The 23,835-nt window shown below is 52.4% G+C and overlaps 4 protein-coding genes across 4 annotated transcripts; 1 reads left to right on the top strand and 3 right to left on the bottom strand.

Annotated features, from left to right (window-relative positions):
- Positions 1–430: 430 nt before the first annotated feature.
- LOC310650629 (GTPase IMAP family member 4-like) lies at positions 431–1,564 on the top strand (the record flags this gene model as incomplete). The annotated part of the gene is made up of 2 exons (XM_083380210.1): positions 431–481; positions 909–1,564. Exons 1-2 carry the CDS (start codon positions 463–465, stop codon positions 1,562–1,564), a joined length of 675 nt encoding a protein of 224 aa, XP_083236336.1. The 5' UTR covers positions 431–462.
- A 9,434-nt stretch (positions 1,565–10,998) lies between these two features.
- On the bottom strand, positions 10,999–14,859 carry LOC310650628 (GTPase IMAP family member 4-like; the record flags this gene model as incomplete). The annotated part of the gene is made up of 2 exons (XM_083380209.1): positions 10,999–11,704; positions 14,850–14,859. 2 exons carry the CDS (start codon positions 14,857–14,859, stop codon positions 11,049–11,051), a joined length of 666 nt encoding a protein of 221 aa, XP_083236335.1. The 3' UTR covers positions 10,999–11,048.
- Positions 14,860–15,008: 149 nt separating this feature from the next.
- LOC310650627 (GTPase IMAP family member 1-like) lies at positions 15,009–17,533 on the bottom strand (the record flags this gene model as incomplete). Its single annotated transcript, XM_083380208.1, has 3 exons — positions 15,009–15,652; positions 17,373–17,400; positions 17,516–17,533. The coding sequence occupies 3 exons, from the start codon at positions 17,531–17,533 to the stop codon at positions 15,009–15,011; spliced, it is 690 nt and encodes a 229-aa protein (XP_083236334.1).
- Positions 17,534–17,941: 408 nt separating this feature from the next.
- Positions 17,942–22,315, bottom strand: LOC310650626 (GTPase IMAP family member 1-like; the record flags this gene model as incomplete). Its single annotated transcript, XM_083380207.1, has 3 exons — positions 22,294–22,315; positions 19,284–19,311; positions 17,942–18,696 (listed from the first exon to the last, which is right to left on the bottom strand). The coding sequence occupies exons 2-3, from the start codon at positions 19,303–19,305 to the stop codon at positions 17,942–17,944; spliced, it is 777 nt and encodes a 258-aa protein (XP_083236333.1). The 5' UTR covers positions 19,306–19,311; positions 22,294–22,315.
- Positions 22,316–23,835: the final 1,520 nt, after the last annotated feature.

Raw genomic sequence — 23,835 nt, 5'->3', positions numbered from 1 at the left:
GAGTTTCCCACTTGAGCAGGGGGTTGGATTAGATGACCTCCGAGGTCCTTTCCAGCTGCGTCATTCTGTGATTCTGTAAGGGTCTCCTGCTTGAGCAGGGGGTTGGAATAGATGACCTCCGAGGTTCCTTCCAACTCTATTCTCAATGAATGATTGCAGTGGGAACAGCTGAAGGGTCCTGGGAAGAAGGCCTGTCCAATATCATGTTTGGGGACCAAAGCCTACGTAACCTCAAGCCCCCAAAGCGCGCAGGGGAGGGAGAGAGAAATCAGGATGACTCTACCTCAAGGGCAGTGAGGAGAGGGTGACTCTCTTTTAAGACCCCCTCCAATTCCTGACTGACTTCTAGGGGGAGGAGAGTTCCTGGCAATTTCTGAGCAAGGCAAGTCTCTCCTTTGGTGTGATTCGGTTTCTCTTTTCACACAGAAACGTCCAGATTTGTCCTTTGCGGCTTGTCTGGAAATGGCTGGAAGCATCAAAGGTAAAGTCCTGGGTGGGGGTGAGCTACTGTCCTGGGTGGAGGGACAGGCTAGGATGGCCGTACACTGCTTATTGGACACACACACACACACACACACACACACACACAGAGAGAGAGAGAGAGAGAGAGAGAGAGAGAGAGAGAGAGAGAGAGGAAAGTCAGGAGATTCAGGCAGTTCAAATGAGTATCAAGATTTATAGCAAGCTTCAGTTTGCTACAAGAATCTGACCTACTAATGTATCAAGGGAAATGAGCAGGAGATAAGAAAGGCATTCAAGGTGGACTGGATTTAGATCTCATGTGGGCGGGCAGGTATTCACGAGTGATGACGCCTTTGACCCCTCCCACGGGCATAGCCTGCTCATCTCCTCCAACCCTGCTGACTGATCACCTTCTTCTCTTCCCCCCCCCCCGCATTGGGTTGTAGGGCCCGAACGGAGGATTGTCCTGGTGGGCAAAACTGGGAATGGGAAAAGTGCAACAGGAAACACCATCCTGGGAGACAAACACTTTAATTCCGTCATGTCCCCTAAGTCAGTGACGGTGACTTGCGAAAAGAGAGAGAACAACTGGAATGGCCGGAATATTATGGTGGTTGACACTCCTGGCTTTTTCGACACCAAGGTTTCAGAGAAGGAAACTGCTACCGAAGTGAAGAAGTGCGTGAGCATGTGCAACTCGGGTCCGCACGTCATTCTGCAGGTGATGCGTCCTGGCCGTTTCTCCAAGGAGGAAGGGGATGTGGCTAAGCTGATCAGTGAAATCTTCAGCTTGAACGCCAAGAATTACATGATCCTCTTGTTCACCCGCAAGGATGACCTGGAAGAAACGAGTCTGAAGGACTTCCTATCCCAGGGTGATGACTTGCTTAAGAAACAGATAGAGCAGTGTGGACACCGCTACCTGGCCTTCAACAACAAAGCCAAAGGAGAAGAACGGGAGGAACAGATGGCCGAATTGATGACCATGATTGATCAGCTGGTACACAACAACAGAGATGCTCCTTGTTACACAGAAGACATGATGAAGAAAGATGAAAAGCACTATAAGAAAAGCAAATTATCCCAGTGTTCCATTCTCTAACAGACACCAGAAAGCCTCTCTGCTGGATCCTCTGCTCCATGGCGGCAGCTCTCCCCAAAGCCACAGCCCTGCGTTTCCCCCTTCTTGCTCTGAGTACTAATCCAGCCCTCGCGGGGAGACCTCCAAAAACCCCAGTCAGAGATTCGTGGCTGACTCTCCCTGAGCCAATTCCTTCTCCGCAGAACTCGGTTTCTCCCCTCAGATGACAGGACTTCCTTCAATGGGAAGATCCTGTGCCCCCCTCCCCCCAGTATCAACTGGCCCCACAGCTTTATAGTCTCCCATCCTGGACCCTTTGTAAGGACACTCTCTTTTGGGCTCCCAATCTCTCAGTCCTTTGAGGTAGAACAGGCCACGAATCTACCAACACAAGAAATATTAGAGCTGGACTTGATTAGTATAAATGGCAGGAGAATCTTGAAAGTGGTCTCACTCCCGCTGGCACCAAAGCGCATCAAGGCAAGGCAGCCTTGAGGTTCATTCTCACCCTTTCCTGCTTTCCTGGGGAGAATTCATGTTTTCCTAATAGCTGCCTGATATATTCCTTCTTTCCATTGGGCAACAGGGAGTCAGCAGGGAGGGCATTTCTGTGTCAAGCAAAGATCTTATTAAAACATCTCTTTGCTTATGAAAGAGGCTGTGTGTGTTTTTGGGGGGGAGTGGAGAGTTGGGAAGACAATTGAGGTTGAGGTTGGTCCACTCAGCCTAACCATCTCCATGTCTTGTGCTCAAAAGGCTTAGGGGAAAGCATCTCCCCTTCGCTTCTGCTGGCACCAAGACGCATCAAGGCAAGGCAGCCTTGAGGTTCTTTCTCACCCTTTCCTGTTTTCTTGGGGAGAATTCATGTTTTCCCAACAGCTGCTACATGTTTTCTTCAAGGCCGTCTCTGTACTCTTCTACACCGCCGTCCAATGGCGAATGTGGACTCACGAGGGAAGTCCTGTCTGTTCTTCTTATTAAAATCTTATTAAATCTCCTCCTTGCTTAAGGAAGAGGCCGTGGGTTTTGAAGGGCGGGGGGAGTCAGGAAGACTGGAGAGCTTCCATCTCAGGCCCATGACTCTTCAATATCTTCATCAATGACTTAGATCACGGGTTGGCAACCCACGGCTCTGGAGCCGCATGAGGCTCTTTCAGCCTTCTCCTGCAGCTCCCAGTCATCTGCCATTTGCAGAGAGAGAGGGAGAGAGAGGCACTTGTGCTTCCCTTTTCTATGTAAAAGTGAGTGGCCTCACGCTGTTTTCCGAGAAACTGACAAGCTTATTGGGTGCAGCTCCTGCCTTTGCTGTGTCTCCACAGGAAGCAGCAGCAGGAGAGCCAGCCCAATAAGAATGTATGTCAGCTTGTCCAAGAACAGCATGAAACCAGCTTGCCAGGTGAGCAGAAGATTGGAGACAGGGGGAGAGAGAAAGAGGAAGGGAGAGAGAGAACTCATGCACAGCAGCCTCTATTTCTTTTTAATTAAACTCTTCAATCAAGCTCCCCCCCCTTGTGTGCGCCCGTGCGTACGCGTGAATTTTGTGGCTCCCAGTGTCTTTTTTTTTGCCGACCCCTGACTTAGATGAGGGAATAGAAGGGGAACTCATCAAATTTGGAGGTGACACTCAGCTGGCAGAAATAGCCAACATCCCAGAAGACAAGCTCAGGATCCAAAAGGATTTTGACAGACTTGGACAATGGGCTCCATCCAACATGAACGTTAATATTGAGAAAAGCAAAGTTTTACACCTAGGCAAGAAAAAGCAACTGTATAGATACAGACTAGGTGAAACCTGGCTGAATGCCAGTAATTGTGAGAGGAATGTTGAGTCCAAATATAATAATAATAGCAGTAGCAACAACAACAATAATAATAATAAAGTTGGAAGGGACCTTGGAGGTCATCTAGTCCAACCCCTGCTCAGGCAGGAAACCGTATATCATTTTCGACAAATGGCTGTCCAGTCTCTTCTTAAAAACTTCCAGTGTTGGAGCAATTCACAGCTTCTGGAGGCAGGTTGTTCCGCTGGTTAATTGTTCTCACTGTTCAGAAATTTCTCCTTAGTTCCAGGTTGCTTCTCTCTTTGGTTAGTTTCCATCAGTTGCTTCTTGTCCTGCCTTCAGGGGTTTTGGAGAATAGCTTGACTCCCTTTTCTTTGGGGCAAACCCTAAGATATTGGACAATCACTTAAACATGAGCCAGCCATGTGCGGCAGCAGCCGAAAAAGCCAATGCGATTGTAGGGTGCATTAACAGAGGGACTCAATCAAGAGCACGTAAAGTAATAATAATAATAATAAAGTTGGACCTTGGAGGTCATCTAGTCCAACCTCCTGCTCAGGCAGGAAACCTATACCATTTCAGGCAAATGGCTGGCCAGTCTCTTCTTAAAGGCTTCCAGTGTTGGAGCATTCACCACCTCTGGAGGCAGGTGGTTCCACTGGTTAATTGTTCTGACTGTCAGGAAATTCCTCCTTAGTTCTAGGTTGCTTCTCTCCTTGACTAGTTTCCATCCGTTGCTTAGTGTTAGTACCGCTTTAAAAAGCCTTAGTAAAGGCATTATAAAAACAGTACTCTTGGAGTACAGCATCCTGTTTTGGTCACTTTACACTAAAACATATGAACAGTTGCAAGATTTGGGTTTGGCCAGTCTAGAGGAAACAAGGACCAGGGGCAGAAATGATGGCAGCCTTCCAGTATTTGGGGGGGAGGCTGTTCCAAAGAAGAGGGGGGGTCCACCTATTTTCCAAAGCACCTGAAGGCAGGGCAAGAAGCTACACACGGAAACTTATCAAGCAAAGAAGCAACCAGGAATTAAGGAGAAACTTCCTAATTAACCAGTGGGACAGCTTGCCACCAGACGTTGTGGGTGCTCCAACACTGGAGGTTTTAAAGAAGAGACTGGACAGCTATTTGACTAAAATGGTATAGGGTCTCCTGCCTGAGCAGGGGGTTGGACTAGATGACCTCTAAGGTCCCTTCCAATTATTATTATTATTATTATTATTATTATTATTATTAATTGCCATTTATCCAAATAATAATTGTATTAATTCAAGGTTGGCAAAAGAGATTATGATTGGAAGAAGAGAAAAATCAAGCAAAGCCATTATGTGGACTATAGAATTATAGAAACCAATTATTGTTTTTTAAATATAAACCCAGACAACACAGTGCTTACCAAACTTCAAGGTGATTATGTTAAAAAAAATCAATAAAACATACTGTGAGGTAGGTAGGTAGATACAGACAGACAGATAGATAGACACACAGAGAGAGAGAGAGAGAGAGAGAGAGAGAGAGAGAGAGAGAGAGAGAGAGAGAGAGAGAGGAGAAAAAAGGCGGGAAGAAAGGGTGACGTCCCCTTCACCCTTGCGGCAACCAATCACGGCGCAGATCGCCTCACGCTTGAGCAGAGAGAAGACACGACAGGAGCGCAGGAACATCCTGAGGTAAACTTCAACCGCAGGCAGAACAAGGCGGAGAAAAAAGGCGGGAAGAAAGGGAGACGCCCCCCTCGCCGTTTCCTAGCCCCGGAGACTAAGGGAGGCATGGCCGGGAGGAGACGAACCTGAGACCCTCCTCCGAGAGGCGGCTGTTAGGTGGGAGGTTCGCGGCCGGCTCGCTCCGTCCCGGCTCCAGCGAAGGGGGCTGCGAGGAGGCGCTTCTGCTCCTCCGCGAAGGGCCGCGCGAAAAGTCGTATTCCTCTGGGCGGGGCATTCGGGGTGGGCGGAGTCTCCTTGCCCTCCCCCCCTATTAGTGAGATCGCTGGAGCTCTCCCCTCCCCCTCACGGAGCTCCTCTTTGGCCCCTTCGCCGAGTCTGGGGTGTGTGTGTGTGTGTGTGTGTGTGTGTGTGTGTGAGGGGGGGAGGGTCAGGATTGAATCCCCTTCCCCGGATGTTCTGCTAGTCCCTCCCCCTCCAGTCCTCTCCCCCGGCTAGCCTTTTCCCAACCTTGGCTTCCCTTCCCCATCTTCTCTGCTCCTAGGAAACGCGGGGGGGGGGGCCGCCAAGCCAGGCAGAGTGGGCAGCAATCTTGCTGAGGTGGGCTGCCTGCTCCTTTTTTGAAGGGGGGGCCGACTCTTCCCGCCATCCCCTGCAATCCTGGGCCAGCATCCTTCCCTCCCCTCAACCTCCCCCCACCCCCGCCCTCTTCTTCCTCTCTTGAGAGCTTTCGGGGTGGGGGGGCTAGGAAACGCGGGGCTCCAAGCAATGGCCACGCAGCCCTTCTAAAGGGACCCCTGAATCCCAAGTGCAGGAGGGGCCAGGGAGACACACACCCCCAACAGGAAAGGGGGCCTTCAAGATGGGTTTTGAGAGACAGACAGATACCTGATAGACAGACAGACAGACTTGAGTGACTTACTTCCTGACCACGATCAGCTGGAGGTCGGCATTGTCACCTGGGAGTTGGGAAGAGAATGGGAGAGTCTTAGGGCAGAGTGGAGTTACCTGGCTGAAAGGGAATTCAGTGAATATATGGGGGTGCGGAGGAGAGAGAGAGAGTGAGAAAGAGAATATTAGATAGATATCTAGATAGATAATAGAGAAATGATTACATACAGTTAAGATGATAGATACTGATATAGATGATAGATATAGAGAAATGATTAGATACAGAGATAGATATAAATGATTAGAGATAGATAGATAGATAGATAGATAGATAGATAGATAGATAGATAGATAGATAGATAGATAGACAGACAGACAGACAGACAGACAGACAGACAGATAGATAGATAGATAGATGGCTTTTTTTCCTCATAGAACGCTCAGAACGGAGTTCCGGCACCTTTTTTGGATGGAACCTTGTAAGGTAGGCAAGGTGGGTTGTATGACATTTGTGAGTTCCGGCACCTTTTTCTTTTACAAAAAAAGCACTGGATGGATAGATAGATAGATAGATAGATAGATAGATAGATAGATAGATAGATAGATAGATAGATAGATAGATAGATAGATAGTTGATGATGATATGGAGAAATGATTAGATAGATACTGATAGATACAGGTAGGTATGTAGTAGATACTGGTAGATGGCCTCATGCATAAGTAGACAAGACATTCAGAAACAGAACAATCCTGAGGTAAAACTAAGCAGCAGGCAGAAGACGGAGAAGGAAAAAGGCGGGAAAAGAGGGAGACCCTGCCTTCACACTTGTGGCAACCAATCACAGCACAGATCGCCTCCTGCAGGAGCAGACTAGACAGTTGGGAGCACAGGAACATCCTGAGGTAAAATTCCAACAGCAGGCAGGAGACTGAGAAGAAAAAGGCAGGAAGAAATGGAGACGCCCCCTGCCTGAACTTGAAGCCCAAACACTTTCCTGAAATGCAACCTTCCCCCCCACTTCATCCTCAGTCCTTTCTGCAGAACACCCTCCCCAGGTGTTCTGCCAGTTCCCCCCCCTCCTCTCCCCCTGGCTAGGCTTTTCTCAACCTTTGCTTCCCACATCAGCCTGCCCCCCACTTCTGTCCCTCCTGGCCCAAGGAAACACAGGAGCCAAGCCAGGCAGACCGGGCAGCAATTTTCCCTGCGTGGGGGTGGGTGGGAGGCTCCTTTGAGGGGGGGCTCTTTCTTCCATCCCCTGCAATCCTGGGCAGGCAGCCTCTGCTGAGGATGCTAATTGCACCCGCGCCCCGCCCCCCACCTACTGCTCCCCACACCACCCCTTCGTGGGGGTGTCAGGATTTCACTTTTGATTGCTTCTCAAACATTAAACCTTGTGATTTCTCTGAGCTGATGGGTGTGGGGGGCAGCAGGGAAGGGGGGGGTGTCCCAGGGCCAAGGTCATTGTCCAGTCTTGCCTTGATTTCTCCTAATGTTTGGCCATACTGTATTTGCCTTGTGTCACGGTTTTGCAAAAGGTTTGCTGCCTGCTTTATCTATTATTTTCCTCTGCTGTAAACTGCGCTCCAGAGTTCGAGTCCTCTGCCTTTTGTATAAGTGCAAGCTGGTGGGGTGGCTCAGACAAATGGCTGTCCCATTTCCAGTGACAGAGCCCCCACTACCTCTGGTGGCAGGCCGTTCCACAGATGGCTGACCGAAAGAGTCCCAAGAACCCGTTTCACCCAGGAGCCTCGGCAGCTGCCAGGCCACGACCTCCTACACCATGTTCCCTATGAACGGGAGGTCGGAAGCTGGACAAATAAATGGCAGTGTTCCCTGGTGATGCATAGGGGTGGGGGGGGGCAGAACAGGGCTGATAAAGCAGCCCCCACCCCACCAGCCTGCACGAATGGCTAATGAACTCTGGAGCACAGTTTACTGTAAAGGAAACGGACAGATAAAGCAGGTAGCAAAGTTTTTGCAAATCTGTCAGGCGAGGCAAATATGGGCAAAGATTAGGAGAAATCAAGGAAAGGCTGGACCATGACCTGGGCTCTGGGACCCCTCCCTCCCCAGCTGGCCCCCACGCCCATCAGCTCTGGAGAAATCAGGTGGTTTAATGTTTGAGAAGCAACCAAAAATGAAACCGAGGAACAGATAACAGTTGGCGGAAAGAACCGCCTTCTCCCTGCTGTGCCCGGGTGGAACCCAGACAAGGTCCCATTTCATTTCCCTGTTTGTACCTGGGATCCATCACGGGCTACCTGCTTTATCTGTCGGTTTCCTTTACAGTAAACTGCGCTCCAGAGTTCATTAGCCATTTGTGCAGGCTGGTGGGGTGGGGGCTGCTTTATCAGCCCTGTTCTGCCCCCACCCCCCACCCCCATGCATCACCAGGGAACACTGCCATTTATTTGTCCAGCTTCCGACCTCCCGTTCGTAGGGAACCTGGTGTAGGAGGTCGTGGCCTGGCAGCTGCCGAGGGTCCTGGGTGAAACAGATTCTTGGGACTCTTTCGGTCAGTCATCTGTGGAACGGCCTGCCACCAGAGGTTGTGGGGGCTCTGTCACTGGAGATGGGACAGCCATTTGTCTGAAAGGGAAATACTGTAGGATCTCCTGTCTGAGCAAGGGGCTGGAGTAGAAGACCTCCGGGGTCCCTTCCGACTCTTGTCGTTCTGCTCTGTTTTTCTGTTTGGTGGGTGGGGAGGTCTCTGGCCTCAAAGTCCACCATCCAAGTCGGGAGACCTCAAGGGGCTTCCCGGGACTTTGCCAGCATCTCATCAGGGGAGGGGGGGGCACAGTGTGACCCTCAGAGTCTTTCAGAGGTCAGATGTGGCCGGGGGGGACCCATGTGAAGCCACTCCAGTGACTGGGCCAGGGATAACGGGCATTGTATGCACCAACCACTGGCTGCTGCTGCTGTCCTGGCCAAATGATGGCGGGGGTCTGCTAGAAGCTGGCTCACTCTCCCCTACCTTGGCCCCTTACCTCCAAGACAGACCTATAGAGGGGATTCGGAGGGTTGGGGACTGGTTCCTGGGCTCCTCAGCTTGATTGGGCCTTGCAGCCAGCTGGGATTGGGGGAGGTCTCAAACATTAGGGGGGGCTATATGGCACTCATTTGCTCTCCCATCCGGTCTTCCAAAGGATTTTTTTTCATAGCTCCCCCCTCTGCCCCCTGCTTTGTGGCTCCATCTCTGGGGAGGAAAGGACAATGAGGCGAGGCCGGGGGGCTTTCAGACCCACCGTGGGGGTTCTGGGGACCCCCAAACACACCCTTCAGAATTTAGAGGATCAGAGTCACATTTGAGGAGAGGGGAGTGGGCAGGGGAAAGTCCCAGCTTCCTTTGGCAGGGTCTCCATAAAAGGGACTGACACTCCCCACCCCTGGGAAGAAAATGGGGTGTCTGAACTAAGCCCTGGGATCACCCAAAGATGTGGGTTGGGACTAGGAGGGCTGGGAAGGTGCAGAGCAGCTCCTGAGGACTGAAGGAAGGGGTGGGGAGTCAAGGATTGGGGGAGGAATGGGGTGGGGCGTGGAAGAGGCGCAGCCCAATGGGAGCTGGAGTGGAGGATGGCCAAAAATGAACTTGTTTCAGAGACACGGCCAAACTGGACAGCTGACCCTTCCTTCTCCGCCTGCTAGGTGAGGAGACCGGAGGCCGGTCAGCAAAGGGACTGGTTGAAAGTGAAAGGGAAGAACGGCAAAGGCCAACAGAGGCCATTGCAGAAGGGACAACCCCCTCCCCTTCTGCATTCTGACCCACCCCTCACGTAGATTCCCCTCATTCCATGTCCCCCCTGTAGCAGCTGTATAAGGAAAGCATGAATTTACTCCAGGAAAACAGGAAGGGGTGAGCAAGGAGCTCAAGGCTACCTTGCCTTAATGCTCTTTGGTGCCAGTGGGAGCGAAGGGGAAATGCTTTTAAGGATTCTGCTGCTGTCATTTATACCAATAAAGGCTCGCTTGCCATGCAGGAGGGATCCCCCTCCCCCTTCCAAGGTGGAAAGCTTTCGGGGGAGCATCCTGCATCCTGACCCACCCCTTGAGTAGATCCCCCTCGTTCCCTGTTCCCCCTCCCCCTAAGCTTTGTGAGTGCGTTGCTGCACGGATACAGTTAGGCTGAGGGGACCGACCCGGCCATTATCCCCAAATCCCCACTTCAAAACTCATGGCCTCTTCCTTAAGCAAGGAGGAGATTTAATAAGATTTTAATAAGAAGAACAGACAGGACTTCCCTCGTGAGTCCACATTCGCCATTGGACGGCGGTATGGAAGAGTACAGAGACGGCCTCGAAGAAAACATGTAGCAGCTGTTGGGAAAACATGAATTCTCCCCAGGAACGCAGGAAAGGGTGAGAAAGAACCTTAAGGCTGCCCTGCCTTGATGCACTTTGGTGCCAGCAGAAGCAAAGGGAAGATGCTTTCCCCTAGGCCTTTTGAGCACATCAAGACATGGAGATGGTTAGGCTGAGTGGACCACCCTCAACCGTCTTCCCAACTCCCCATTCCCCCCCAAAAACACACACACAGCCTCTTTCATAAGCAAAGAGATGTTTTAATAAGATCTTTGCTTGACACAGAAATGCCCTCCCTGCTGACTCCCTGTTGCCCAATGGAAAGAAGGAATATATCAGGCAGCTGTTAGGAAAACATGAATTCTCCCCAGAAAAGCAGGAAAGGGTGAGAATGAACCTCAAGGCTGCCTTGCCTTGATGCGCTTTGGTACAGCGGGAGTGAGACACTTTCAAGATTCTCCTGCTGCCATTTATACCAATCAAGTCCAGCTCTAATATTTCTTGTGTTGGTAGATTTGTGGCCTGTTCTACCTCAAAGGACTGAGAGATTGGGAGCCCAAAAGAGAGTGTCCTTCCAAAGGGTCCAGGATGGGAGACTATAAAGCTGTGGGGCCAGTTGATACTGGGGGGAGGGGGGCGCAGGATCTTCCCATTGAAGGAAGTCCTGTCATCTGAAGGGAGGAACCGAGTTCTGCGGAGAAGGAATTGGCTCAGGGAGAGTCAGCCACGAATTTCTGACTGGGGTTTTTGGAGGTCTTCCCGTGAGGGCTGGATTAGTACTCAGAGCAAGAAGGGGGAAACGCAGGGCTGTGGCTTTGGGGAGAGCTGCCGCCATGGAGCAGAGGATCCAGCAGAGAGGCTTTCTGGTGTCTGTTAGAGAATGGAACACTGGGATAATTTGCTTTTCTTATAGTGCTTTTCATCTTTCTTCATCATGTCTTCTGTGTAACAAGGAGCATCTCTGTTGTTGTGTACCAGCTGATCAATCATGGTCATCAATTCGGCCATCTGTTCCTCCCGTTCTTCTCCTTTGGCCTTGTTGTTGAAGGCCAGGTAGCGGTGTCCACACTGCTCTATCTGTTTCTGAAGCGAGTCATCACCCTGGGATAGGAAGTCCTTCAGACTCGTTTCTTCCAGGTCATCCTTGCGGGCGAACAAGAGGATCATGTAATTCTTGGCGTTCAAGTTGAAGATTTTACTGATCAGCTTAGCCACCTCCTTTTCCTCCTTGGAGAAACGGCCAGGACGCATCACCTGCAGAATGACGTGCGGACCTGGGTTGCACATGCTCACGCACTTCTTCACCTCAGCAGCAGTTTCCTTCTCTGAAACCTTGGTGTCGAAAAAGCCAGGAGTGTCAACCACCATAATATTCCGGCCATTCCAGTTGTTCTCCCTCTTTTCGCAAGTTACCGTCACCGACTTAGGGGACATGATGGATGTAAAGTGTTTATCTCCCAAGATGGTGTTTCCTGTTGCGCTTTTCCCATTCCCAGTTTTGCCCACAAGGACAATCCTTCGTTCGGGCCCTACAAACCAAAGCGGGGGGGGGGAGAGAGAAGAAGGTGATCGGTTATCAGCGTTGGAGGAGATGAGCAGGCTATGCCCGAGGGAGAGGTCAAAGGCGTCATCACTCGTGAATACCTGCCTGCCCACATGAGATCTGAATCCAGTCCACCTTGAATGCCTTTCTTATCTCCCGCTCATTTCCCTTGATCCGTTAGTAGGTCAGGTTCTTGTAGCGAACTGAAGCTTGCTATAAATTATGATACTCATTTGAACTGCCTGAATCTTCTGACTTTCCACTCATTCACTGTCTACCTATCCATCTATCTTGTCTCTCTCTAGCTATCATCATCATTATTATCATCATCATTATCATCTGTCTGTGTGTGTGTGTCTCTCTCACCTCCCATCAGCAGTGTACGGCCATCCTAGCCTGTCCCTTCACCCAGGACAGTAGCTCCCACCCCAGGGCCCAAGACTTTACCTTGGATGTTTTCCAGACAAGCCGCACAGCACAAATCTGGATGTTTCTGCGTGAAAAGAGAAACCGAGTCACACCAAAGGAGAGACTTGCCTTGCTCAGAAATGGCCAGGAACTCTCCTCCCCACAGAAGTCACAGGCAGGAATTGGAGGGGGGCTCAAAAGAGAGTCATCCCCCTCCTCATTGCCCTTGAGGTAGAGTCAACCTGATTTCTCTCTGGCCCCCCCACACTTTGGGGACTTGAGGAAACGTAGGCATTGGTCCCCAAACACTGTGCTGTAGAGGCCCTCTTCCCAGGACCCTTCAGCTGTTCCCACTGCAATCAGTCATTGAGAATAGAGGTGGAATGGACCTCAAAGGTCATCTATTCCAACCCCCTGCTCAAGCAGGAAAGATACCCTTACAGAATGACAGAGCTGGAAGGGACCTCGGAGGTCTTCTAGTCCAACCCCCTGCTCAAGTGGGAAACTATAGCAGAGGTAGGCACCCTTGGCTCTTTGATGACTTCTGGACTTTAATACCCAGAATTCCTGAACCAGCCATGCTGACTCAGGAATTCTGGGAGTTGAAGTCCACAAGTGATAAATGAGCCAAGGTTCCCTACCCCCAATCTATACCATCTCTGCCTCCAAGCACTGCCCAATTGCACCTCCCCCAAAGGCCAGCCGTCTCTCCCAGAGGGCACAAGCCCCTCGTCCCTCTCCCAGCATGGCCCATCAGCCACTGCCACATCAGGGCTCTAGGCTGACCCAGCCGGCTCCGCAGTTGGGTTCTTCGGGAACTCTGCCTTAATTCTGGCTGTGCCGTGGAAGAAAGAAGCCACTGCGGGAACCAAGAAAGTGACGGGGGCACCCTAGTTTAGAGCGTGATGCTCCAGAGCAGCTGAGCAAGAGGCAGAAATAGTAGAGGGTCTCCTGCCTGAGCAGTGGGTTGGACTAGAAGACCTCCGGGGTACCTTCCAGCTCGTGATTCTGTAACAGTCTCCTGCTTGAGCTGGGAGTTGGACTAGATGACCTTGGAGGTCCGTTCCAACTCTTGTCATTTGATGATTCCGTAACAGTCTCCTGTTAGAGCAGGGGGTTGGACTAGATGACCTCTGATGTCCCTCCCAGCTTGTGATTCTGCAAGGGTCTCCTGCTTGAGCAGGGGGTTGGACTAGGTGACTTTCAACTCTGTGATCCGAAGTCCTAAGCTCGTCTCCCGAAGTCATGGGGGTGGGATAGAGGTGGGGAGGGGAGGTGCGCCTGGCTGGACACCCACCTGTCTCTCCTGCGAAGGGCTGCAAGTTGCTTCTGCTCCTCCGCGGAAGGGCTGTGTACAAGTTGTATTTCTCTGGGTGGGTGGCGCAGGGCACTCAGGGTTGGTGGAGTTTCCTTGCCCCTTCCCCCCCTTAGTGAGATCCCTCCAGCCCCCTTCCCACCCGGAGTTCCTCTTTGGCCCTGCCGGCTGCTCTTAAGCGATCCTGGGGGTGGTGTCTCTGAGGGGGTCAGGATTGAATTACCCATCCAGAGGTAATTCCCCCCCCCCCGCTGCCCCCCACGGTTAGGCTTTCCCCAATCTTTGCTTCTGACAACACCCTGTCACCCCTCCTCCTCTGCCCCAAGGAAAAACGGGGGGGGGGACGCCAAGCGAGGCAGAGTGGACACCCATCTTTCCCGGGTGGGGAGGGTGGAAGGACTCCTTTGAGGGGGGGCATCTCTTTCTGGCATCCCCTGCAACCTTGGGCGAGCAGCCTCTACTGAGGATGATCATCGCACCTCCCCCCCCCACCGCCCCCTTCTTCCTTTGAAAAACTTCCCATGTCCTTTCTTGAGTTGGGGGGGCGATGACAAGGAGGCCAGCCATTTGGGGAAGGTCCCTCCCTCCCCCCCTCTTTCTCTCTCTCTCTCTCTCTCTCTCTCTCTCTCTCTCTCTATATATATATATATATATATATATATATATATATATATATATATATATATATATATATATATATATATATGGATCTTCGGTCATTCGGGTTTCCTCTCGCGTAGAACTAAAGGTGTAGGTGCGACGTTTCGACGGAATCCCATCCGTCATCATCAGGCTGGTGGCTTCTGCTTCCTTCTTCTGGGAGAAGCATGTGGCTGTTTGTTCCTCTTTTTTAAACTGCCAGAGGGGGTGTGTTCTGTGGGTGGAGGTGTGCTCTGATTGGGTGGGGGACCAATGTATGTATATATATGTATATATATATATGCGTGTGTGTGTGTGTGTGTGTGTGTAAAAAATTTTTTGGATTGCTAACAAAGAATTAAGGGAGACTGATATGCATTTCAAACTTATTTGTTCTCATCAGTCAGCCATACCCTTCTGAGATTCGAACCCGGGCTGATTGCACATTAGGCAGTTGTTTTAACCTCTGGGCCACAGGCTCTTTTTCGATTTGTTAGCTGAGAAGCAAGGGGAGATATGTGTTAAGTGTTTGTTAAGTGTTTAGATTACCTTGCTAGGCCCCAAACATGGGACAAATCTTTATTTCCTGTTTCAGCCTAACCAAAGGCCATCCACAGGCAGTAGTCACAACAGTGACAGCTCATATTTGTGTAAAGAAGTTTGAAATGCATATCAGTTTCCCTTAATTCTTTGTTAGCAATCCCAAAAAAAAATTTTACACCGGCGATTCAGCCAGCCGGTTCCCAATGAATGGATCTTGGTTACTAACCTCCGGCCATTCGCCTCTCCCAGATTGCCTGTCCTGACATGAGGGTCTCGGCTGTCCCACCCACCCATTGGGGTCTCCCAGAGAGGAGGGACCCCTTGCTCTTGTGTAAACGGGCAGAAAGAGCACTGCCCTCGCCCAGTTCCACTCTGCCATTTGATTCTACTCTATGACATGCTGATCCTGTACCATGGGCAGCTCGTACAGCTGGTTGACGTAGTGTCTTCCCCCGTTCTCGAAAAGGGTCTTCTGCACCATCTCCATCAGCTGCGAGACCTGCGCCTGCCACTCGGCTCCTGCGACCTTGTTGTTGAAGCCACAGAAGCGGTTCCCGCACCGCCGGATCAGCTCCCGCAGATTGTGGTTGTTGGAATTTCGGACGTAGTCCTGCAGGGATTCCCCTCTCAAATCTTCCACGCAGGTAAAGAGAACAACCGTGTGCCTGGCGGACTCGTCCCCAAAGATATCCTGGACACGCTTGGCAGCTGTCACATCTTCGGGGGTGAAGTGTCCCACCTGGGTCACAAAGATCAGAGCGTGGGGGCCAGGCTGGGAGAGTTCGACGCAAGCCCCGATCTCGCATCGCGCAGACACATTGTGTTGTTTAGAATCGAAAATTTCGGGTGTGTCGACCACAGAGACCTTCCTGCCCTGCCAGCTTCCCTGCCCCCTTTCGCATTTCAGGGTGGTGGTCTTCGGCTGCAGAATGGACTTGAACACCGGCTGGCCGAGGATGGTGTTGCCCGTGGCGCTCTTCCCACCTCCAGACTTTCCCACTAGGATCAGCCGGAGTTCGGTGTCCTCCCCTGTGAGTTTGGAATACGACGTTAAAAGGCATCGAGATATTTCTCACATCATTTCAGGATGTCATTGAGCAGGCTGGAAATGGGGACAACTTTGGAAAAGAGTGGAAGTGGTTCAGTGATATTTTTATATGAATCTCCCAGAGTTGCTAAAATGGGCTGCTCAGCCGTGCAGATTCCCACAACGTGCGAATCCCACTTTAGCAGATGTCCGAATACAGCCACTGTGTCCAGCCCCCACGAGCAAAGCTGGAGCCAAGCAAATTGAGACTGAGTTGTGAGGAGGCTCAGGGCTGCTGGTGCGTGCTGCGTGACGATAGCCTTGGGCTGGGGTACAGGCATAATATTGGAAGGGACCTTGGAGGTCTTCTAGTCCGACCCCCTGCTCAACAGCCTCTACTGCACCACCATGATCGCTGGTGGCACAGTGAGTAGAATGCAGCATTGCAGGCAAACTCTGCCCCCTGTCAGGAGTTTGATGCTGAGTGGCTCAAGGTTGACTCAGCTCTTCCGTCCTTCCGTGGTCGCTAAAATGTGTGTGTGTAGGGGGGCAATAAGGTGACTCTGTATAAGTGCTTTGCTATTGCTAAGGGATGTGGAAGGTATGAGCCTAGGGGTGTGTGTGTGAGAGAATCTGACTAAAGCCAGAGGGAAACGTTTAGGGGGACCTGGTGTGGAAGGAGAAAGACCATCGGGAACTTGTTGGGGAAGGGAAATATTTGCAGTGACCAAGTGGCGAGATCTGTAGAATAGGTAGGGGGGTCCTGCAGTGTCCTTGTGGTCAGTCACAAGTGCATATGACCATTGGGGAGATGCAGGGACTGTAATTTTAGGAGCGGATCTTAAGTAACTTTTTTTGGGGGGGGGATCCACCATAATGTAAAACAGCTGTCAAGACAGAGGTGCCCAACCCCTGGTCCCTGAACCGCCACTGGTCCACAGCATGCCGGAAACCGGGCCATGCAAATAAGCGAAGCACACGAAACCAGCACATGCCCAGGTCCACAGAAAAACCCCTTTTCACGGAATCTGGTCTCTGGGGCCCACAGGTTTGGGGGCCACTAGGCTAAGAGACCCATTCTACGTCAAGGTCTCCCTTCTGCCATACCTTCCATCACGTCTTCCCATTCTCCCTCCGCAGGACGAACAGGAACCTCAGTCACGGAATCTGGGCAATTGTTTAATTCTCTTTTAATTTTTGTATTTTCTATTTATATATGCCCTGTTCACCGCCCTGAGTCCTTCGGGAGAATGGCGTTATACAAATTTAATAAAATACAAATACAAATCTGGAACTGGATAGAAGCCGGGGATGTGTGTTGGTGCGCACGCATCTCATCCAGACTGATGCTTAGCTTGTGTTTGACTCTAGGTTTCAGGCGGCACCTAGTCTGCCTCAAGTTCAGGGTATAAGGGGGGAGGGAGGAGGAGGAGAAGGAATGGGGGTCCTCGGTGATCCTCTGAGCTGGGTGGTTTACTTGCAGACGTTTCATGACCCAACTAGAGAACGTCATCCGGGCTAGTGAGGAGTGCTGTTTGTGGCCGCCTCCCAAATACTGGAACCCAATCTAGTCCTGCCCCCCACCTCCTTCTTTTCTCTAGACTGGCCAAACCCCAATTCCTGCACCCATTCTTCCGATATTTAGCCTCCAGCTTCCGAATCCTCTTTGTTACTCTTCACCCACCCCCACCCCCAAACGCCAGACGTGGCCTCCTCACTTACCCGGCTTGGCCTCCTCATCCGTGGCTGCCTGGAAGAGTGGAAAGGAAACACGGGTCAGACAGGAGTCTCGACTGCCAGAGGGCTCGGCCTGTCCAGTGGGGCAGTGAGCCAGCTGCCACCCTGTTCATGCCCAGAAAGCGCACCCTGGTCCCCCACCCCATTCAAGGCATCGCCCAGAATTTCCCCCCCCCCCCAGCCAGTGGTGGGATTCAGCCAGTTTGCACCATTTCGCCAGAACCGGTAGCTAATTTTTTGTTGCTCAGGCCCAGAATGGACTTCTGGAAGCGGCATCCACACAGAGAACCGGTTGTTCACGTATTTGAATCCCACCACTGCCCCCAGCTAACATGGGGGGAGGGGTTCAGATGTTCTGAAGGGACCAAGGAAGGGAGGAAAGGAAGGGCAGGGCAGGGAGAAGGAAGGGATGGCAGGGGATACAGGTGGAGGAGAAAAGGGGAAGTAGAGCTAGGGGACCCCTTTCTTGGGGGGGCATTGCATGCTCTCCACCCATTAACCACCCTTTTCCCTCCCCGATTGCCTGTCCTGAGTGCCTCGGCTGTCCCACCCACTCATTGGATCTCCCAGAGGAGGGACCTCTTGTTCTCGTGTAAACGGAGCCACTCCACCGGATGCCCAGAAAGAGCACTCACTGCCCTCGCCCAGTTCCATGCTGCCATTGGATTCCGCTCTACGACACACTGAACCCGTACCATGGGCAACTCGTACATCCAGTTGACGTAGTGTCTCCCCCCGTTCTCGAAAATGGTCTTCTGCACCATCGCCATGAGCTCCGAGACCTGCTCCTGCGACTCGGCTCCTGTGGCCGTGTTGTTGAAGCCACAGAAGCGGTCCCCGTACCGCCAGATCAGCTCCCGCAGAATGTGGTTGTCTGGCTTTTGGATGTACTCCTGCAGGGATTCCCCTCTCAAATCTTCCACGCAGGTGAAGAGGACGATTGTGTACCTGGCCGACTCGGCCTCAAAGATATCCCAGAGACGTTTCGCAGCTGTGACATCTTCAGCAGTGAAGCGTCCCACCTGGATCACAAAGATCAGGGCATGGGGGCCAGGCTGGGAGAGTTCAACGCAAGCCCCGATCTCATTTTCTACAATCTCACTGTGGTTTTCAGAATCGAAAATGTTGGGTGTGTCGACCACGGAGATCTTCCTGCCCTGCCATCTTCCTTGACCCCTTTGGCAACTTATGGTGGTGGCCTCTGCCCCCAAAGATTCGAACTCTCTCCGGCCAAGGATGGTGTTGCCCGTGGCACTCTTCCCACTTCCGGACTTTCCTACTAGGATCAGCCGGAGTTCGGTGTCCTCCCCTGTGAGTTTGGAAGACAGTGTTACCAAAACGAATCCAGAGATTTCACACGTGCCCAGGAAGAAACCTGTGGCCGTGATGCAACCTGTTGGGGGTCTCATTGAGCAGGCTGGAAACGGGGACAATTCTGGAAGTGTTGCTAAAATGGAATACTGCGGGAGGATGCCTGACCCACTGGGCTGGGGGGGCAGGATGCAGAGGCAGGATGGACCAAGCAGGACTGACCCTCCCGCCTCCCCCCACCCCCAAAGCTTGCAACTTCCAACTTGGTTTGTTTCAGACAGAGTGACTGCCTTTTCCCTGTCCTGTCCGAGGTGGGTCTCCGAGAGCCGAAAGACCAGCAGGGAGTGTGGAAGGAGGCCCATCCGTGGAGAATGGAGTCCCTCATGGAGGGAGGGAGGCAGCCGTGCTCAGGAGTGGGGAGTGGGTGTCCAAAGAGGGGCCAAGGCACCGCCTCCTCTGGACCGGCCAGCGAGGCTCTGGCTGTTGGCTATGGGGAGAGACCCATCTAGCGCAGCTCTTCCTTTGAACCGGCATCAGCTCACCCTCCATGTGGATGCTGTGTTACCCCTCAAATGCCTCGCTTACCCAGACTGATTTCTTCCTCCATAGTTCCCTGGAAGAGTGGAAAGGGGAAAAAAACACAGGTCAGGCGTGGCCCCGGTGCGTCCAGTGGGGCAGAGAGAGCCAGCTGCCCCCTCCCCTTCGGGCCCTGAAACTGCAGCCTGGTCCCCCGCCCCAATTCGAGGCTGCTCTGGAGCATCCCCCCACCTTCAGGGCTGGGCTGGGTCTAAGATGCTGTGAAGGGACCCAGGAAGGGAAGAAAGGAGGGGCAGGGAGGGAGGGAAGGCACAGGGTGGTGGTGGTGGTGGAAAGCAGGTGGAGGAGAGAAAGGGGAAGCAGAGCTGGGGTGCCCCCTTTTTTGGGGGTGGGTGGGTGCATTGCACGCTTGAGCACCGGAGCACCCCCTTATTTTTACAAGTAGGCCACAGGGCCGGCCTGGGAAACGGTGGGGTGGGGTGAGGGGGGGGCTAGATGCTTTCCCCAGGGCCCCAAATTCTGCTCTGCATGGAGCAGAGGGTCTCCCCTTTCCCAAAGCGCCCCCCCCTCTTTTAAAGAGCCCTTCCCAGACCTACCCGTAATGTCGGCTGCCGATTTCATTCACTTCGCCCAGGACTGGGGGGGAAGGAGAGAGAAGATGGGGGAGGCAGACCCCCTCTTTTGAACTGAGGGAGGGGCCCGCGAGGTGCTGCCCCTCCCCTCCCGCCTTTCCCAGCGATGCCTCTGGGAATGCCCACTCCTTTGAGTCCTCTTGAGACCCCCCACCCAACCCACGATGCCTCCCCCCAGGGGGAGGCATCCCGCCGCGCAGCTCCTTGCGCCTCCTCCGGCCGGGAAGACCAGAGGGAGGGGTCCTGGTGGGGAGGGGGGTCGACGAGCAGGGGAGGCAAAGGGGAGGGGTCGGACCCCCGAAAGACCCCCTCCCCCACTCCCCCGGAGAGGCGTCGTCCAGCCTCTTCCACGTCTCCGACAAGGGAAGGGAAGCCCCCCGACCACCACCACCCCACTCCCGACACGCCTGGGAAAAGCTTGCGCCCCCTCTTGCGCGGATCCCGGCCGGCTTTTCCCTTCCTTGGCGTTCGGGGAGACGCAGGGAGCGGCGGCGATTCCCGGGATCCTAGCTTGGGCCGCCGGGATCGGGGGACCCGATCCTCGCCCCCTCCCCCCCAACTCCAAGCTGGCCACCTCGCCCCCCCACCCACCCCCACCACCCCCACTCCGTCCTGCGCCTCCCCCTGGACGGACACCCCCCTCCCCCCCGCGCTGGCGAAGAACGACCCCCCCCCCGAGCTTTTGCGCGCCCCCCACCCCTCCTCCCCACCTCTGCGCGCGATCCCCGTCTGGCTTTGGATCTCCCCCGCGCCTCGCAGGAGGATCAGCAGCTGCTCCGCCGTCCGCGGAGCCGCCCCGGCTACCTTTCCCCCCCCCCACTCTCCCACGGGGGGGCAGGCGGAGGAGGAGGGGACTCGGGCCGGGCCCTCCCCTCCCTCCCTCCCTCCCTCCCTCTCCCCCCCAGAAGGAAAGGGAAAGTCCCGACCAACTTTCTACCGGAGGTTCACTTTCTACCTCGCCGCCTTAGGGGTTACAGCGGGAGAGCTGTTGCCTCCCCCCCCCTCGTCACAAGGGGGGTCCCCGACCACCCCCGCCAACCTCAGGAGACCCACCCCACCCCACCCCCACAAGCCCCGACTGTCTTCCCCTCCTCGGACGACCCCTCCTTCGGGCTCCCTCGGAAAAGGGGCGCCGGGAGCCGAAGCCAAACTTCAGGCAGGGGTGGGGTGGGGTGGGGTGGGGTGGGTCTCCCCCCGGCCGAGAGAATAGAAGAGAATAAGAGAGTTGGGAGGGACCGGGGAGGTCTTCTATCTAGTCCGACCCCCCCTGCTGGAGCAGGAGAGCCTGAGAGAATCGTGCAAGGACAGAGCTGGGAGGGATCTCGGAGGTCATCGAGTCCAACCCCCCTGCTCGGGCAGAAAAGGGCAGGGGGAAGAGAATAAGAACACAATAGAATAGAAGACAAGGCAACACAGAATGGAATATAGAACACAGAACAGAATAGAATAAGGAATGGAATAGAATAGAATAGAATAGAATAGAATAGAATAGAATAGAATAGAATAGAATAGAAATACGGAATGGAATAGAACGGAATAGTTTATAGAATACAATAGAAATAAGGAAAGGAGTAGAATAAAATAGAATAGAATCGAACAATGAATGGAATTGAAATAGGATAGAATAGAAATAAGGAAAGGAATAGAACGGAATAGTATGTAGAATAGAATAGAATAGAATAGAATAGAATAGAATAGAATAGAATAGAATAGAATAGAATAGAATAGAATAGAATAGAACAGAGAATTAGAATAGAATAGAAGATTGGAATAGAATAGAAAATGGAAAAAAATAGAGTAGAACAGAACTGAATAGAATAGAATAGAATAGAATCACAGAGCTGGAAGGGACCTTGGAGGTCTTCTAGTCCAGCCCCCCCCCCTCAGGCAGGAGATTAAGCTTTGAGAAGCCAGCAAAAGTGCAAAGTGCCCTGGGACCCCTCCCTCTTCTCTTGGCCACACGCCAATCAACTTCAGAGAAATCACAAGGTTTCATCTTGGAGAAGCCAGCCAAAAAGTGCAACCGGGCAACAGGTGACAGGTGGAGAGACACACGCCTTGTCCCTGGCTGAGCCGGGACAAAGTCCCAGGTGCGCCCTCATTTTATGGCCCTGTTTGTACCTGGGATCCATCAACGGCTCACCTGCAGGTCCACCGTTCCCCACTTTTCGGGGGGGGGCTCCAGAGCTCTTCTGGGGCTGGTGGACCATGGGCCCCTGGGACCCCTCCCTCCCCTGCTGGCCACAAGCCAATCAGCTCCGGAGAAATCACAAAGGTTTAATCTTGGAGAAGCCAGAAAAGAGAAGCCGAGGAACAGATAAGGGGAGAGACCCGCCTTGTCCCCACAGAGCCCAGATGGCACCCAGATAAGGACCCAGGTGCATTTTATGGCTCTGTTTATGCCTGGGATATCAGGAAGTGCTCACCTGTTTACGAAGGTTCACTGTTCCCAGCTTTACCGTGTGTAGGAAACCTGTCATATTTCCACCTTAGGCTCACATAAAATGGCGCAGGTCTGGCTCAGGGCAGAGACAAGTTTCGTTTCTGTGCATAAGTTGCAGTTTACCAAAAATCAGATGGCCTTGCTACGTGCAGACGGACGTACAAGAAAGTAACACATACAAGATAGTTACAAGAACAAAGACATTCCATACAGATATGTAGCTGATTTATAACCTTAAGATAATTGCTTGGTGCATGGCTGGGATGTAACCATTCGTAACCTTAAGATAACTGCTTCATGGATAGCTGAACGCTTAGATAATTGTTTGTTGCTAATTGCTTGTTGCTGATGCGTTGCTGGTATCTCAGTAAAAGAGAGCTTGGGACTTCGGTCAGGGCCCTCATCCCGAGAACGCTCAGAGAGATGTGTCCTCATTCATTGGCAAGTTCATGAGGAGCTCGCCGGGTGCGAAAAACCCACAGCTGGTGACCCCGACGTGATTCTGCGGAATACGTCTTCAGCCGTCCATCCTCATTCACCCGATGGTGGCCGTGCTCAACCTGGCTGTTCACAAGCAGCGGGTTCCCAGCACCCCGACGTGATCCGCTGCGAGTGGATACGTCTCTGACGGTCTCCATACTCATCGCCTGGAATAGGCTGTGCACCCGATCTGGCCTCGTGAAGACGACGATCCATTCGTGAGTATGGGGAACAAATTTTCTAAGCAGCAGGCAGCGCACCTGAAAGAGCTTGAGGAAATAGTCAGGACTTCTAATATTTTACTTAAAAAAAGTAGCGGCAAACAGTTACCAGCGGTTTCTGAAAAGGAGTTGATTGCTTTGATGGAATATATTTGGGAAAATGCTCCGGTTTATCCGGAAAAGGGCTCACTCAAAACTAGCACTTGGAGAAAATTGGGCGAATGGCTTCACGAGCCCCCGCGAGCACCTCCTAAAATATTAACAGCCTGGCGAGTCCTGGTGGAAAGTTTGTGGATTCATGAAAAGGGACTGAAAGAAGCCTTTTCCGTTTCTCTGGCTCCCCCTCCTTATGAGGAACCTGTTCAGCCAGGAGAAACTCAGCAGGGCACCTCAGCTGCGGCTCCCAGTGCTCCCCAGACTGAGCCAGAAATAATTATCAATTATCCTAAAGAAGGTCTGGTGGCAGCGGCTATTAAACAGGCTGCCAGATCCGGAAAAATGAGTTTAGAGGAATTGTCTTCCTGTTATCAAGTTAATTTTTTGCCAGCTCTAGCAGCAGGAGGCAATCCCGTTCAAGAATATGTAGGTTTACAATATACTGTAGTTAAGGAACTCAAAAAGGCAGTAACATCATATGGGATAGAATCTACTTATACCCAAGGCTTTCTTACCACTATAGCAAACAGTTTTGTTATGATTTTAACTGACTGGAAATCTATTGCACACATGGTATTGAGCCCATCACAATATGTTGTGTGGGAATCTGAATACAGAAAGGAAATTGAAAAGGAAATTGCTGCTGGATTACCCCAAGGGGTTACTCG

Source organism: Vipera ursinii, assembly GCF_947247035.1.
Source record: "Vipera ursinii genome assembly, contig: scaffold_200, whole genome shotgun sequence".
Classification (NCBI taxonomy): domain Eukaryota; kingdom Metazoa; phylum Chordata; class Lepidosauria; order Squamata; family Viperidae; genus Vipera; species Vipera ursinii.
Note: the sequence above shows the minus strand (reverse complement) of the source record. Positions and strands in the feature narration are given on the sequence as shown.